We start from the raw sequence: 17321 nt of genomic DNA, 5'->3' as shown, positions 1-17321 counted from the left end.
TCAACTATGGTGGACAAAAACATTATTTGTTTTTGAGTTATAGCAAATTCAAACATACCCATATGCTTTAATTTTTTTTCTCGACCGTATCCTGGAGTGGGACACGTCATTGAGTTTGATACAATAAAACTGTTTGATCCAACGAGAAACTAATTTTTATTTATTTAAACCTAAAAGTCTGACATAAGTACGAAAATTCAGAGTATATGGAAATCCGTAAAAGTATTTGAACTCATCGTTATTTTTTTAAGTTATTGTGGAAGCCGATTTTTGAATACGTGTTTAACTTCCTTAAAAAAGACTCATTAGTAAATCTAAAAATGTTAAACAATTTGAAAAAACAAATTAGCATATAAGCATATATTTAAAGAATATTATCAAAGTCGATTCCCACAACAACCTAGAAAGTATGTCAATAAGCTCAAATATTTTTACAGAATTTAAATCCAATCATTCTAAGTAAGCATGATTTTGTTAGGATTATTCTTATCGTAATGTCGAGAAGAGCGTTCGTGATTCCAAGAATTATAGAGTGTCTCATCGCACATGCACATGTCATCGCCGCGACACTCGCAAGAGACGTTTTTATTTTATTTAATACATATAAAACCCAATAGGTAGACAACTTTTTGACTACTTACGATGGGTCCGTTTCAATTCTGTAAAAAGATATAGCTTGTCGGGCTTTTAACAAGGTTGTGTTGGAAATCAATTTCTATTTAAAAAATCGGAAACTCGAAATTCAAAATGTTATAATTGAAACATTTTCAATATTAAAGCGTCATTTACTAATACGAAAAAAATAAAATTAAAAATATATTTCCAGTATAACCTAATAAAGTAGTAAAATAATTCAAGAATTGAAATCTGCCCATCTTAAATAATCGAAAAGTTGTCTTTTTAGATTAACCGGACTGTTTTCAATTTTCGTAATGGTTTTAAAATTTAACTGCAGTTAAATTTTAAAACCATTATAGCTCTGTAAATAAGGCTATTCTAACATGTTAGAATAGCCTTATTTACAAAGCTCTTTAAGTACTACTAAAGCTGTAATAATCATTAGTTATCATTACCTCAAGTAATATCATTTTAATACACGGTTTAGATAAATATATATTTTGTATTTTTTGAAAATAATTTTGCAATATTTGATTTCCTAGAATTTAAACAACAGAGAAATAAATTAGTTATGAATAAAAACTTATATTTTAATGTTGAAATATATCTAAAGATATACAAGTAAATGTTTTAATATTATTATTATATATTATTTAATATTATTATTTAACTAATATTTTAATTTACATTATCATAGTTATACATAATTTAAAATGAAAATCATAATTATTTATAGGTATGTTCTTTATTCTCATGTATGCTGTATGAATGTATGTTTTTTTTGTTCTACATAAACTTATAATACACAAAGGTTAATGAAATATCGCAGAGTTCCTTAATAAGAAAAACCACGAAAACAACCTTATATCCATTACATCTGATTCACTTGTTTGAAACATGGTTGACATCAACTATCCCTTTATTTGTGTGTTTTGTCCATAAAGATTATGGGACTCATAGAAATCATAAGGTATTAAAAAATCAATAAATATACTACTATTATATGAAATATGATTATTATGTTTGCCATACATACTTACAGAATGCTTTAAAAAATGTAGAAGCAGGAAATATTAGATCAACAGTGAAAAGTGCTAGACAATAGATACCTATATAATTTGATGGAAGATTGATTCGTTGATTCATAAAAATAAATGTAGACAAATTATTTCACTTTTATGGTTTATTTTTAATAAATATAATACATTTTTTTTATATCAGGTACCTATTGTTATGTTTGGAAGGTTACAAATGGCTTAGTTGATGAAGAATCATCTAATTCTGGTACATATCTATTCTGTATTCAATTTCTGTTGTATTTTCAATATCTATGGGAAACATTCTAAGTTCATACAGTTGCTGCTTTAAGATACACATGCATAAGGAATAGAATATTCTTTAAGAAATTTGTTAGAATATTTTGCAACATCATTATCACTAGTGATGAGTGTAAAATCATATCGCCGTTACTTTGTCACCCCGAAAACAGTGTCGCTGTCAGTTACTGCGATAATTTCAAAAATAAATGGTGACTAGCGACTTTGGTGACTTAGAACTCATGTATCAATAACTGTGACTGTGGTGATTGTTATCAGTTTTATCAGTCCTAATTCTAATCTAATACTATCTTTAATCGTGAACAATAGCAAACAGGTAAGACTATTACACTAACATTATATTATTATTTGCGGCGATGGTGGTTAGTAACTGAATATTAATAAAAGTAAAAATAAAACTAACTTATAAGCTGTAGCCATCGTAACTCGTAGGTATATTAAAAAATATGTTCAAGGTGCTAGTAACTAGTAAACTACTAAGCTAACTGAATATATATTATGTCCTCTATTTATGCCTTTGATTAGCAACAATAATATTTTATAATTATCAAAAAAATATTATAGGTAATGTCGATTCACCATTAAAAATAACTGTAAGTTAGTGACTACAAAACCACATTTGAGGTCACCCTAATTAAGCCAATATAATACTCGATGATGATAACTGAGTAACTTAAATACTTATCACTCAAACGAATGGTGACCAGTCATCATTAAAAGTCACTGTGACATTGAAGTAGCAGTCATCATTGTCGCGGTGACCAAATTTAGTCACCGTTAACCATCACTAATTATCACCAGTTGTTGTAATATGTATACAATGTGAACAAACAGATATAAATAATCCAGTGTTATATCTGGTAATAAAAATATTAGTCAAGCTTAAATATTTACTGAAATTAGTCCAGAAAAATTGCTTATTATTGTCGAAACCATTGATTAAACAATTTAATTTACCATTTGGAATATTGGTAGACATGCTTAATTAAGTTAAGTATAACCTAACCAGAGCCGTAACTAGGGTGAGGCGAGCGAGGCGTTTGCCTTGGGCGCCTAATGCTGGGGGGCGCAAAAATATTAAATGATTAATTTATGAAAAAATATTGTCAAAATAATATTTTTCATTTCTACGCACTAATCCGTAAACATAATGTTTATTTTTTTCCCCGAAATTATGACGACGTTGATCGCCGATAAGAATAGTATACCATTATAACTTATATGGGTATTTTGTTAATAGTAGACAGTAGTATATTATCTTTATTTTCTGTTTAATCGACGAATCAATCGACGTACATGCTTAATATCTATATTATATCAGTTGATATACGTACGATACATCAGTTTATAAATAGTGAACAAATTTTGTGTAATTATTACTATTTTAATAATTTGACTTAGTATTTGTTGATCACTCGGCAAGTGTGTAGCTTTCTATTTTTTTTTCGAACAAGAAACAGGTACAAATTATTTATACCAAATTAATGTGTTTTTAAACAATACAGATAGTTTAACTATTAAAAAATAATAATGAATAATAAAAAGAAACGAAGTGGAGCAGAGAATCGAAGTATTAAGAAAAAAAAAAGCAAATGAAGACGTACAATTGTCAAAACAAATGAAAGACTGGTTTTCTAAAGGTTCTGTTTTAGATGAAAAATCGACTGAATTAGTGTCAAACTTGAAAGAATATCAAGAAGATAAAGGTTAGTTTATTTTCTAATTAAAAGTTAAGGTAGTAAACTGTAAAACTACTCAGGTTGGCGGTTTCTTCAAAGTAGTACCAAAAGCTGATATATGAGCGTTTGTTTACGTAATTATTATTTCGTGCATTTCTTATCGGTTTGTTGCTATTTTTGGTAATAAACACGGAATAATATTATACTATAATAAAATAAATGATAATTCATATTATTAAACTTCGTAAAGAAGAATTTTTTTCAAATAAAATCATAAAAATGTTAAAAATTATTAGCGAATGTTTGCTGTCGGTGAACCAAGAAATATATTTTTAGAGTATTATTTGCTACAAAATTTTAGGTGAGGCGCCGCCACTGCCTTTTCAAACCGCCACTGAAAAGATGTAGTTAGTATTTATAATTATTTAAACGATTTCTACAATTTCGGTGATTTTATATAATATATTATCTATATTATGTCAATTTTATTATTATTTGTCTATCGTGAATAATTGTTACTGTTGTCTGTTCCTCGTGCGTTAACCGTTGTACCAAATGTACGTTTGCAAAACCGAGATCTATTCAGAAATAAATAGTATTCATAATCATTAATTTTTATTTCAGAAGAAAATTCCGGTGATTCAAATGACTCATTTAATAATAAGACAATATTAGTAGGTGAAGAAATTGAAACTTGTGTTAGTTCTATTACAACAAAATCAAATGAAATAATTCAAGATATTCGTGAACCTACATCTTCTTCAACTAGTTTTGAAACATTTTTTCAACTTATAAATTGTAACGATCCACCTTCTTGGCCCCCAATTACGGATAGCATTAGAGTTTACCTCGTAACGCAAGAACCTGATTAAGGTAAAGATGCTGGTTTTAGCAAATCTATGTCAGTCGATGGTCGTCGATTTTCCCCTTATTGGTTAAAAAAAACTTTACCGAACAATGAAGTTATAGACAGAAATTGGTTGATTTATTCTAAAAATAGTAAAGCCGTATTCTGTTTTCCATGCTGTTTATTTAAATCAAATACCTTAAAAACAGGAAGTATTGCATGTACAAACGAGGGTTTTTCGGATTGGAAAAATATTAATCGTATTTTAGATCACGAGAAATCGGCTGATCATAGAAATCATTTCTTACAATGGAAATCTCTTGAAAATAGATTAAAAAACTTTCAATGCTTTGACGATAAATTACAAAAGGCGATTTTGCTAGAAAAAGATTGATGGCGTCATATACTTCGTATAATTTTAGATGCAATTTTATTTTGCACAAAAAATAATTTAGCATTTAGAGGATCGAGCACAACAGTAGGAAATAAACATTCTGGTATTTTTTCTAAATTTAATAGAATTACTTAGTAAATATGATAATATTCTAAAACAACATCTTGTAAATCATAACAAAGGAGCTATCAGTTATATATCTCCAAAAATACAAAATGAATTTATCTGTTTGTTAGGACAAACAGTTCGAAATAAAATATTATCTAAAATAAAAAAAGCAAAATATTTTTCTTTGCTGTTTGACTGCACTCCCGACGTGTCACATATTGAACAAATGGCCGAAGTGATTCGTTGATATTGACAATGGAAAAATTACAATTGAAGAAAGTTTTATAGATTTCATAAACACGGAGGAAAAAACTGGGGACGGGTTGGCTATGGAAATATTAACAAAATTAAAAGCTGATGAACTTGATGTACAAAATGTACGGGGACAGGGTTATGACAATGGAGCTAACATGTCAGGAAAATACCGTGGCGTTCAGGCAGTCATATTAAATAAAAACAATTTAGCCAAATTCATTCCATGCGCTGCTCACTGCCTTAACTTAAGTGGCGTACATGCAGCATCAGCTAATGTTAAGGTACAATTTTTTTTCGATGTGATTCAGAAAATATATACGTATTTTGTCAAATCAACTACTTGATGGAAAATTTTAATGGATACATTAAAAATTTCATTGAAAGGTCATTCAGATACCAGATGGACTTCAAAAGCACAAGCTGTTAAGGCCATGAACTCCCAAATAAAAGAAGTATTTAAGGTATTACAAAATATTTCTGACTCAGAATTAAATTTGGAAACAAAATCAGCAGCTAAAAATTTACTTCAATTGATCAATTTTGACTTTCTTTGCTTACTTAATATTTGGAATCAAATTTTAAGTAGTATAGATCGTGTTAATCAAGCTTTACAAAACAAAAGCTTATCGTTGGAAAAAGCTTCCAATTTGCTACTCGGGCTTAAAAATGCTTTGCAGGAAATTCGTGACACAACCATGGAAGACAATTTTACAAATGCTACAAAAGTTGCAGAAGAGTTACAAATATCGACAACTTTAAAGGAATCAAGAACAAAAAAAAGAAAAAAGATTAGAACTTTATGAAACAGATGATAACGTAATAAATATTTCTACAGAACAAAACTTTCGAATTACTATTATAGACTCAATAGATATTCTTCTTACTCAGATGACATGGCGGTATGAAAAAATTATGGAAATTTCAAACGATTTTGAATTTCTTTCCGGTCATTCATTAACCAATATGAATTCACACGATTTGCAAAAAGCAGCTGCTGATCTAGGATTAAAATATAATGAAGATATAAATACTGCGGAAATAGTTGAAGAAATTAAAGATTTTAAACATGCAGTTTTATCAATTTTGCCAAGTATTGAATCAGTTACGTTTTTGGATTTATTACAAATAATTCACGATTATAAGCTTAAAGAATCGTATCTAAATAAAAATTGCTATAAGGATTTTTCTTTCAATGCCCGTTACAACAGCTTCATGTGAAAGGAGTTTCAGCAAACTTAAATTGATAAAAACGTACTTAAGATCTACAATGGCTCAAGAGAGATTATCAAGCATGGCCATCATTTCAATAGAAACAGAAATCGCTAGTAAATTGGATTACGAAGAAGTTATTGACAAATTTGCCGACACAAAAGCAAGGAAAATATCGTTATAAATAATGATTATTTTTTATTTTTATTATTATTAATTATTATTTTGAAATACCTTATAAATAAATTTGTAAAATTTGAATTGATTTGTTTCCTATAATATAAGGTTGAGAATTATAAACTTGTGGCTAAAAATATAATTTCTTGTTTAGCTCGAAACCTAATTAAAAATTTACTGATTTTCCTAATCTTATTATTTTATTGAAAAATATTAAAAACTGTGAGTGTGTCACCCCCTCCCCCCCATCAAGGGGGCGCATTTCTAAAGTTCTGCCTCAGGATAAAAAATGGCTCGGTACGGCTCTGAACCTAACCTTAATATAACCATTCAAGGTAATAATACTTTTTTTAGAATATTACATATAGGTAGTTAATATATTATTGTAATGATTAATTTAATTATCTAAACTAATTACAAAATAAAAATTGAAATATACTACATTAATCATTTTAGTTAATAAACAAGTATAGTTTACTTATTTTACAAATCAAATTTACTATTTGAACATTTTTTAATTTTAAATTGTTTGTTTTTCAAAAATATTCTTGGATGTATAAATATTTAAACAATAGCCTAATTATTTGGCTTGTATAAATTATGAAATTGTATATAAGCATGTACAAAATTGTTGTGTATACAGTGGTGGTGATCTTCATGGCAGACTTGATAGGCTTGCAGCTATACTTTTTCAAGAGTTCATTATCTATATTAATAATACAACATTTTAGATTTTTATAAATTTAATAATTGTTTAATACTATTTTTTTCTCCGTTTATTCTATTATTTATGTCGAATTTAAAAATAGATTTATTTATTATACAGTTTGCTCATACATTGAATGATTTTATTTTTTTTGCATTTTTTTTGTATTTCCATTGATTTGAGAATATCATGCTGAAAATATTTTAAATATTTTCATTAATTAGTATTTCATACATTTAAGAGATTTAACTTAATTAACTACTTACTGTATATTTAATGTAAGAGAGAAAAGTATCATACATAATAGAAACTATGTTTGTGAATAGAAGTCTATATTTTGGATCTAGAAACTTGAAATTTATGTATTGTGATGGAACAAAAACAGCACAGTCAACCTAAAAGTGTTCATTTAGTGATAATAGTGATAAATATAAAATTATAAAAATCTTAAGAAAAATATTAATAATTTTCAAATAGAATCGGTTATAAAGTAAAAATGCAAACTTTTCACTAAATAAATTTTAAGAACAAATCAATTAAATTATATTTATTTTTCTAAGTTATTATTAGTCGGTTAATTGGCGCGGAACTTCTTTGTATTATAAAACTACATTGTTGAAATAGTTTTGAATATTAGCCAACTCTAATTAGTCTAAGTTCACTCATCAAAACACGTACATTTCTTAACAAATGTTTGACATTTTATAATAATTATGTATTATTTATTTTAATAACAGACTAAACAAATTTCTAAGTTATTTTATAGAAAATAAATTATTATATTATTTCTATAATTAATGGCCACTAGTGTAATCTCCAAACCTTTTACAACTATATTATTATTTTCAACTGTTAAATTAATTTTATATTAATTAAAAATTATGTATAAATATTAATATATATAATTAAAATCTTATTTGTCCATGGAATTATGTTGATCCAGCTTACCAAAAATATCATTAAAGATTTGTTCTTAAATTCTTCATTCATGTTGGCAAAAGTTTTATTTTCTAAAATACCCAGTCCATAAATGAATATCGCAATGTTGATGGGTGTACATACAGTTTGATCGATGAGTATTTTTCTGAATATTGTTAGATTGTCTCTAGTTGGATACCGTTTGTCCAATAACTGATAGAAAAAATGTTGTATTGATCCCAGTATACAACCCACAACAGCAATTCGCGCTAAACATATATTTGCATACATTCACACACAACAAAAGAAAATATTAACTAATTAGAAAATCAAACTTAAGTTAAAAAAATGCTAAAAAGGTTTTAACTAGATATTTAAATTTACTGATTACTGTATGCAGTTAGTTTACTACCAAATACACTATTAATTATAATAGAGTTAGGATAGCTTAGAAAATAAGTGAAATGTTAAAAAATATAGTAAACTTTATTTATTTGCATATCTGAATGAAATTAAATTTTTTAAGTCAGTAATACGAATTCTATAAAAAAAAAAATAAGTTCTGATACTCATAGACGTATAGAGAAGGGAGGGAAGCTTAATAGGGTAGCTTAATAACATATAGGTATGTAATGAGTGTTAGATGAAGCAACTCACTCTTTGGGATCAAGTCATATACATATGAGGACTCTATTCACATCTTACTAATGGGAAGTAAACTTGATATAAAACTAATAATAATTATTACTGCTAATATTCATATATGTATCTAACCTAATGAGCAGGACCGGATTATGGTCATAATACTAGGGGACTATTACTTTTAGTGAGGCCCTTTTACAAAAAACCATTCCATTTTTTTTTTAAGATTTTGCAATTTGTAATAAATATTAATTAAAATAAATTTAATATATTTGTATATTGTTGAAAATTATAAAAACACTATTTTTTTAACATATTTATTTGATGCAGTTTTATATGAAAAAATAAATGGTAGCTTATTGTGGCCCCTTTCAACTAGCGGCCCGAAGCTATAAACCCCCCCCCCAGCCCTCCCTTCGTCCAGCCCTGCTAATGAGTAATTACGACATATATTACAAATTATTGGTGATTAATAGGACTGGGATTTTGATGCAAATGCATCTTTTTTTCTGACATTCCAACCATACTCGTGCACAGACATTACCGACAGGGTATAACACATTAACATTTAATATTAACAACAAATTCGGATGAAGTAACTTTATTAATTATTCCATTTAACTTTATTATATTTTTCAAATATTCTTATACTTTTATTTACCCTTTACGGACATTTTGAAGTGGTTGAACATAATATGGTTATTTATTATTGTGATAATATTGAATATTTTTGTGAGGGAGGGAAGGTTCAAAGAGTAGTCAAGGCTCCCCCCGAAATTTAAAAATAATAATTTGAAGACTGCTTTTGCCCTATAAAATGTAAATCGTAGAAGTTCATATTATCATTGTTTTATCAATTATTAGTTTCAAATTGTTCATGTTTCCTAGTGTACTTATGTAGGTATTTTATTTTATTTATTTATTTATTTTATTAACATTTAAGTGTATTTACAATTTGTAATTTTTTTATATACAATAAGTAAATTTGATAACAAACTAGTATACAGCAACTTGAAATGACATGACGAGGGAGGCCTACCAGTGTGGAAACCTTCCGACTTGAGGGAAATAGAGGTTTGCTTGTTTAATTAATGTAAGTCGAGATACAAGAGATTTCGACTCCAATGTCTTTTTAATCGACGTGGAGGGTTGTCTGAGATGAATTCGCTGGCTAAGTTAGATATTAATAGATTTTGTGGTTAATCGATTTAGGAATTTTTTTTAGTAGTTTTTAGCTGTGTTAAAAACTGTTTCAATTTTATTTCTTAAATGTTGTAAATTATAATTATAATTAGGTATTTCATTTAATTTAATTTTAATAATTTTGTAAAAATAGTTATATGATTATACAATAAAAATTAAAATTGTTTATTAAAATTCTGATTTTTGTTTTAAATTGGTTGAATTATGAAATTTTTTGTAGAGAAAATTTCCCAACCCCTCCAAAAAAAATTTAAATACGCTCCTGTCCTAGGTCTAGGGCAAGACCCATATGGCCTTCCTTAAATCCGCCACTGTTGATAAACTAATAAATACAAACATATCAGCCCATATATCTATTTTATTTGTTAATCAGTCATGGAGTATAAATATAATAATACATATTTAAGTTACCTTTTTTGATATCTTTAAACAATATTAGTAAAATTAAATTAAATAGGCGATTTATGAAATAAATTAAATTTTAATTTTGTTAGTTAAAATGTAAATGTTAAAGAAATAGGTAGGTTAAAAAGGTTTTTGCATATTATTTTGAGTGGGTATTATTTTTATATTATTATTCGCTATTTTTTAGACCAATGTAAGCAAATATTATGTATACATTTCAATTAGAACTTAGCCCAACATCTTACACCCATATGTCTCGTGTACTGCAACGGTCGAAGACCCGAAAATCCGAGTTGCAGTACCCTCGGTTATGCGCACGTTAAAAAGTCCGAGAAACCATTCTCGTGCCGTAACCCCCGCCACCAATGATATTACTCGCCTGTTCTTTCGTTGTCGTGGCCGTCGGACAGCCCGTGGTATCGTTCAACGCACTGCTGCGCTACGTCGCCGAAACACATGATCGCGGAACCGCTGAACGTGTTGGTCGCGAACAAATGCTTGTCCAACACGTACGCGGCCGCGGCGCACAGTCTTCTCCCGGCTGCGGACATCGGCTCGCGATACGGTGCACACGTTCACGACGATCGGTTAGTGTCCGGAATGACTGGCCCGATGACGACGGTCGGTTACGATTCGTAACCTGTGTTGGTATGTATATTTATCGGTGTCCTTGTGTTCAAAATCGGTCGGCTGTCGCACACGATCTGTACGACGGACCGTCCGTATTCACCTCGATTTTTCCTCGCTCGACCAACGGCCGCAAAACCATATTGGCCGTCTGCCCAATCAACAATTTTTACGCAAAAACAACTGCAACATACATGGGGTACGCGATCAGTGCCGCGCAACTGTAGTGATTTCGGCGGGGCCGGTACATATGTGCAAGTTTCGATAAACAATAATACGTTGTTGGCTTTAATATCCGAGTGGCCTGATCTATCATCAAACTTAAAGGAAAGAACATTATATCTATGAGATGACATTGGTTTTTTACGATATTTTATTTTTTAATAATAAAATGAAAATATTTAATAACCGGGCGTAATAATAATTTACCAAATTAGTTTTTTCTTAATCAATAACCGTCACCTTAAATATTCTTATTAATATGTGATGTTTAATGACATTAGAGTCTAAATCAAGTTTGAAGAGCTGAAGAACGGCAGAATATGATAGAGACGAACAGAGAAGAACGATGTGATGATCAAATTAAAAAATCACTAAATCAGAAATAGTCAAAAAAAGATATGATTGATTCTATTCTGTAGCAGATCCGGAGAAAGGAAGTTTCATCTCTTCCCACCATTTGTTCTCAAAAAAAATTATTCGAATTTTAAGTTTTTTGGACGTTCTATTGACGTACCACCATTCATTTAATACAAAATTAATTAACATTCAAAATGAATTATTATTTTAATATTAAAAATGCTTACCTCAACTGAATTCCTGTTAAGTCTTAAATGACTTTTAAAGTCTGTCATTGTACAAACTCGTAACTAACATGAAGTTAGTAATACGGGATTTAGTATTTTTAAGTTGATTTAACAATAACATTTTTTTCTTATCTAAATATGTATTCATTTCTTAAAGATGATTTAAAAAAAATATGTAATGAGATATGTTTAATATTTAATATATTTAATTTACAATTTTCAATTAATATTTTATTCAATTATATTTTGTACTTTATTAGTTAATTCATAACAATCAACAATCTTGCTTGAATATAATTGATAATTTGTTAACATCATAGCGGTTGATGGCGGTCAAACGTATTACCCAACTTGTTATAACGTAATGCACCAAAAAGATGTTCTTAAACTCCAATCAATCCACTGAAGAATCCGCTAGATTAGTTGATGATTTTCGGAACACAAGGACTATCTGATAAATACCTCGATTACGGTTGTAAACCATAACAATATCCGTGGAAGTTAACACTATTCGTTCCACAACCATAAATGTTATGATGTAAGAAGATATACATAAATTGATACCCGTGATCAAATTGACATAGTATTGAATTTATTATCATATTATACTGGTAATTTATATTCTTAATTATTTATACATTACATTTTTTAAATAAAGCAATGTATTATATTCAAATAAAATACGAGCTATAGGGGCGAATGCCTCCTTCCCCCCCCCAATCAAATATGCCCTTGAATTACGAAGTACAAAACGAAAAAAGAATAGTGCGCTTGATAAAGAATAATATTTAAGAGAACAAAAGTCAAAATACTCTAATATACGATAACCCGATTTGAGTTTAATAAATCCATATAATTTAAGTTTTTACCAAGAATATTATAAAAAATATATGATATATTTTATTTCAATTATAATAATGATATATTAATATACGCAATTTATTCCATAATTGTAAGATTTGACTTCTAATTAAGATTATTACGTATTAAATAAATAACACAATATAAGTGTTCGTATTTTATAATTTGTTTTGTGCTGGGATTCTATTTAGCTACAATCTTTTTTTTCCGGAACTCAACTTACCCACTACCTTTTTTTTTTTTTTTTTTGGATCCAATTTAGTTAGAAAAGATCATTTGGGACCCATCCACATGGGAAATGTTTATTGCGCACACGTTTTTATTGAAGCAATACTATTCTAATTTTCGTTTGGTGCGGGGAGAAGTGCATGTGCGCATGCGTGTGTGTGTGTGGCAACGTCAGAGTAAGCCAGAAATAAAGTAATTTTTAATAATAAGACGCAATCGAAAACTGTACACATAAACATAAACATTCAATACCATCGAGGTATAAATACATAATTATCAATAAGTGATAAAAGAGATGGATTGGATTTTTGATTATTGATATGCTGTTAAATATTTAGTCATAATATTTATTTTTATGTAATTGTAAACAAGTAATGATAAAAATTCAAATTTGGGCGAAATGTGTTAATTATTTCCTGCTGTTCGATGACGCCTCATCAAAATCTTCATTGTTATGGACTTTTAGCGATTGAGTATCATATTGTAAATTTTATTATTTACTATTTATATTTTTTATGTACCTTAATTATTTACTATTATTCCAATCACTTTTGATAAGTTTGATTCGTGACAATATTGTTTTCGTCATTTTTATTTTAAACCGTTTTTTTTTATGTTTCTATACATAAATATTTTACAATTGTCTATTTACAACGAAGTTTATTAATAATAACTTATTTTGGTATGATTTTTTAACACAAAACCTATGCCCACTTACGTTTTTAAATGTAAGTAATTACTGTGTGCTAATTTATTTTATTTCGTGATACATTGAATTACAGTATTATAAATTTATAAGCAGGGCTCGGAAGTTGTAGCACTAATAATGTTATTTTTTTAGTTCTTAAATATGCACTTAAAAGCTCTAAAATTTGCGCTATAAATAGCACGAAAAATAAAAAAATATGCATTTAACTTGAAAAAATTATAAATTTATTAGAAACAAAATGTAATTTTACAAATTTTTTAACTCATAGACACAGTTTGGACTGGTTGAATTATAAACTGTTAACAAAAATGTTAAATTACTAAAATATATTTATAAAAATGTACTTATTATTAAATTATTTTATATATTTACCTTGGAAATTATTCTGGATTGTGTATGATAATGTAATGTAATGATACAATAAAGAATAACAATGACGTCACTAACTATTAATACATCAATTTGTCCATAAAAACATAAAATAATAATTGACGAGGTCTATTTATTTTCAATAATTCATATATTTTTAAAAATATAACCAAGTAAATACCATAATCGGTTTTATTAGTTATTGTTTAATTTAGACATTTGACGTTTATTTTTATAATTATATTACAGGAAATAATAGTTAATTTTATGTAATAATACTTTTTATATTTTTCATTTGGCCTGACCTAATAAAAGTGTCTAGTTTCGGCTTTGAGTCTACGAGTAGCTTACTACAAAGTTTTGTTTCGGAGTTTAAAGATACATTTACATCCGATGGACACGTTTTATTTTGTGTATTATGTGGTAATTTCTTTTTAATGCATATTATAATGCATATTTATGTATTTTTTAGAGCTATAAGTCCCTAGGCCTACCAATAATCATAGTCACCTGTAGCCCTGTAGACCGTAATTAAATACGATATTATGTAATCAGACTCGGTAACAGTTGCACGCCATATCATACCTTCCGCCTTCATACCGTGCGGCGTGCCATACGGATCGTCGTTGATGCATTTATGACATATTAAATATAATATATTATTGTTTTGTTATATGCCAATGGATTTCTCAAAAAATCGCACTCACCAGGTGATCCATGCGTTTCAAGTTTTATTTTATGAGATTTCCATACAAAATATTTTTCAATTAAAATTTTAAGTGTGAGGCCTTGGACAAATGCTCCGTTTTGCCTCCTCCTAACACCGACCTTGGCACTAGGGATGTGCATGAAATCCGAAGATCTGAATTATACGAATATCCGAATATGAATAAAATTCTTATCCCGATTTGTCGAAGTATCCAGATTATCAGGATTCATGAATTTGCTTTTTATATAACTTATAATTGTTATTATGATTCGGATTTGTCAAATTTGGATATGCCCATCACTAATTGTTCAAAAAACAAATTACATCGATAATAGATTTCATGACGTATACACGCGTGTACAGTCATATATTTTAATTTTAGAAGTGAGTTTATGTTTATAAATATATTTTGTTTTACTATTTTATAGTTCTTTTATCGTTTTAAAATGATAAATTTACACTTTAACAATAAGTACCTACTTTAAAACATTAAATTGTTTAAGTAGTTCTAACTGATAATAAAACCCAAAACCATATTATGGAATCGTTATTATTTACTTATCATAAAAAAATAATCTTTTTCTTTTCCAGAATTATATAGTTATTTTGTATTATTCAAATGAATTTTCATAAAATGTTGGTAAAATAGTTAAAGTTATTTAATTTTAATTTTCAATAATAAAATAATTTCCTACAATTTGATCATCAATCAATTTAGATTATTATTATTATTATTATTATATTCATTAGCTCTTCGCAGATATATTTAAAATACTACATATTGTATAAAAGTATTTAATAATAAAATACGAATATCAAAGTATTCTTTTTACATTTAAAAATAAAAGTTTTCTATTAATTAACACTAAAGTAAAAATACTCAATAATATTGGACTTATATTAACATTTCTTATCAAATAATTATCGTATACAATTTTTTTTTTATTTGTGTAGCCGATAACGTTGCACATGCTTGACTTATATTTACTAAATATATTTTATGTTGACTAACTTATTTTTTGATAATTAACCAAACATTAGTGAGTTCAAATATTAAGAAAATATTATTAAAATAAAATATATATATATATATATTTTTTTTTTATTGAAATCGTATGAAAATTAAAGTCATTACACAGTTTGAAGTTTAAATTTAAATCATTAGTATTTTTAGTATAATATATAAATTAAACACTTAGTTTTTTTATGAGAGCGCATAGAAATAATTGCATTACCTATCGAACAGCTAATAACATTTAGGTACATAACACACCCGTATTACGTTGTTTTCATTTATGGTAATGGTAATTATATAAGAATTTTTATACCTTCATTATAAAATATTTACTGATCACAGGACGACTGAAATTGTGTGTCACATAAAAAGAATTATGTTGAGTTGCTGTGAAATCAAATCCGTTTTATGATATTACACATCGATATTAATCATTCAATATGAAAATTATTTTTTCATTTTATTTTGTGGTATATTTCATTCTGTAAGCTTAATAATATACAACCAATTATTTAATTAATAATATGCTAATCCTTTTTATAGGTAGGTACCATCTGTTTTATGTAAATAGACACTAATTGCGAGTACATACTTACATATACTTATTTATTACATTATTCATACATATTTTATTAGATATTATATGGCATTTATTATTCTTTCAATCAGTTTCCTAACCCTAAATCTATGTATACATTTGTATTATACACACACCTGTATATATATATATATATATATATATATATATATATATATATATATATATATATATATAGGTTTTTATGTTATTTTTTGCAACATACTTGTATGCAAATTAATTAATAATTATTGTACAATATTGTTCTACTGACTAATAACTTGATTAATATTTTATCAAAAAGAAAAAAATATATAATAGCAAATCAAGTAATTTTAATTCAATACTAAAAAAAAAATTAACTATATTGCATAAAAATAGCATAAAAAATACATTAGTTTATACCAATAGGCAGGGCCGGATTGGCCCGGCGAGTTACCGAGCAAAACTCGGTGGACCGAATTTGTCCAATCCGGCCTTGCCTAAAGATGTATAGTATTATATTTGATCTATAGATTTAGTAGTATATATATATATATATACTACATTTAAAACAACTTTGAATACATAGACGTAGCCAAATTTTGTGTTTAGAGTATGTAAGAAAACTATAGCTATGTGTACAAAAGTGTACTTAGAATTTTATTTCAAGAAAAGTGGTGTATGTAGATGATCGACCTTAGTAACCTTAGTAACACGTAAACAATTCCGTTTGTACTCCTGCAGGTTAGTAAATGATGTACCCCCTTCTCTATCCCAAAACACTTATGTTAAACTTGTCAATTTAATTATTTAGTACGACCTTTATGAAAGATTTACTATCGATAGTTATTGACAGTTCAATCATCATAATTTAATTTTGTCTTTTTGTTTTATTTAAGATTTTTTACTTTTAATAAGGGTATTATTTAACTTTTTAGAA

General features: G+C 27.5%; 1 protein-coding gene across 1 annotated transcript; it reads right to left on the bottom strand.

Annotated features, from left to right (window-relative positions):
• Nucleotides 1–7175: 7175 nt before the first annotated feature.
• On the bottom strand, nt 7176–12031 carry LOC112685621 (mpv17-like protein 2; the record flags this gene model as incomplete). The annotated part of the gene is made up of 6 exons (XM_025557562.1): nt 11932–12031; nt 10878–11308; nt 8279–8517; nt 7597–7725; nt 7462–7522; nt 7176–7330 (listed from the first exon to the last, which is right to left on the bottom strand). Coding segments are annotated over exons 2-6 (756 nt in total), but the record flags the coding sequence as incomplete, so codon positions are not given.
• Between the last annotated feature and the right edge of the window lie 5290 nt (nt 12032–17321).

Source organism: Sipha flava, unplaced genomic scaffold (assembly GCF_003268045.1).
Source record: "Sipha flava isolate LNK unplaced genomic scaffold, YSA_version1 107_pilon_pilon, whole genome shotgun sequence".
Lineage (NCBI taxonomy): Eukaryota > Metazoa > Arthropoda > Insecta > Hemiptera > Aphididae > Sipha > Sipha flava.
This window is presented reverse-complemented; position numbering and strand designations above follow the sequence as displayed.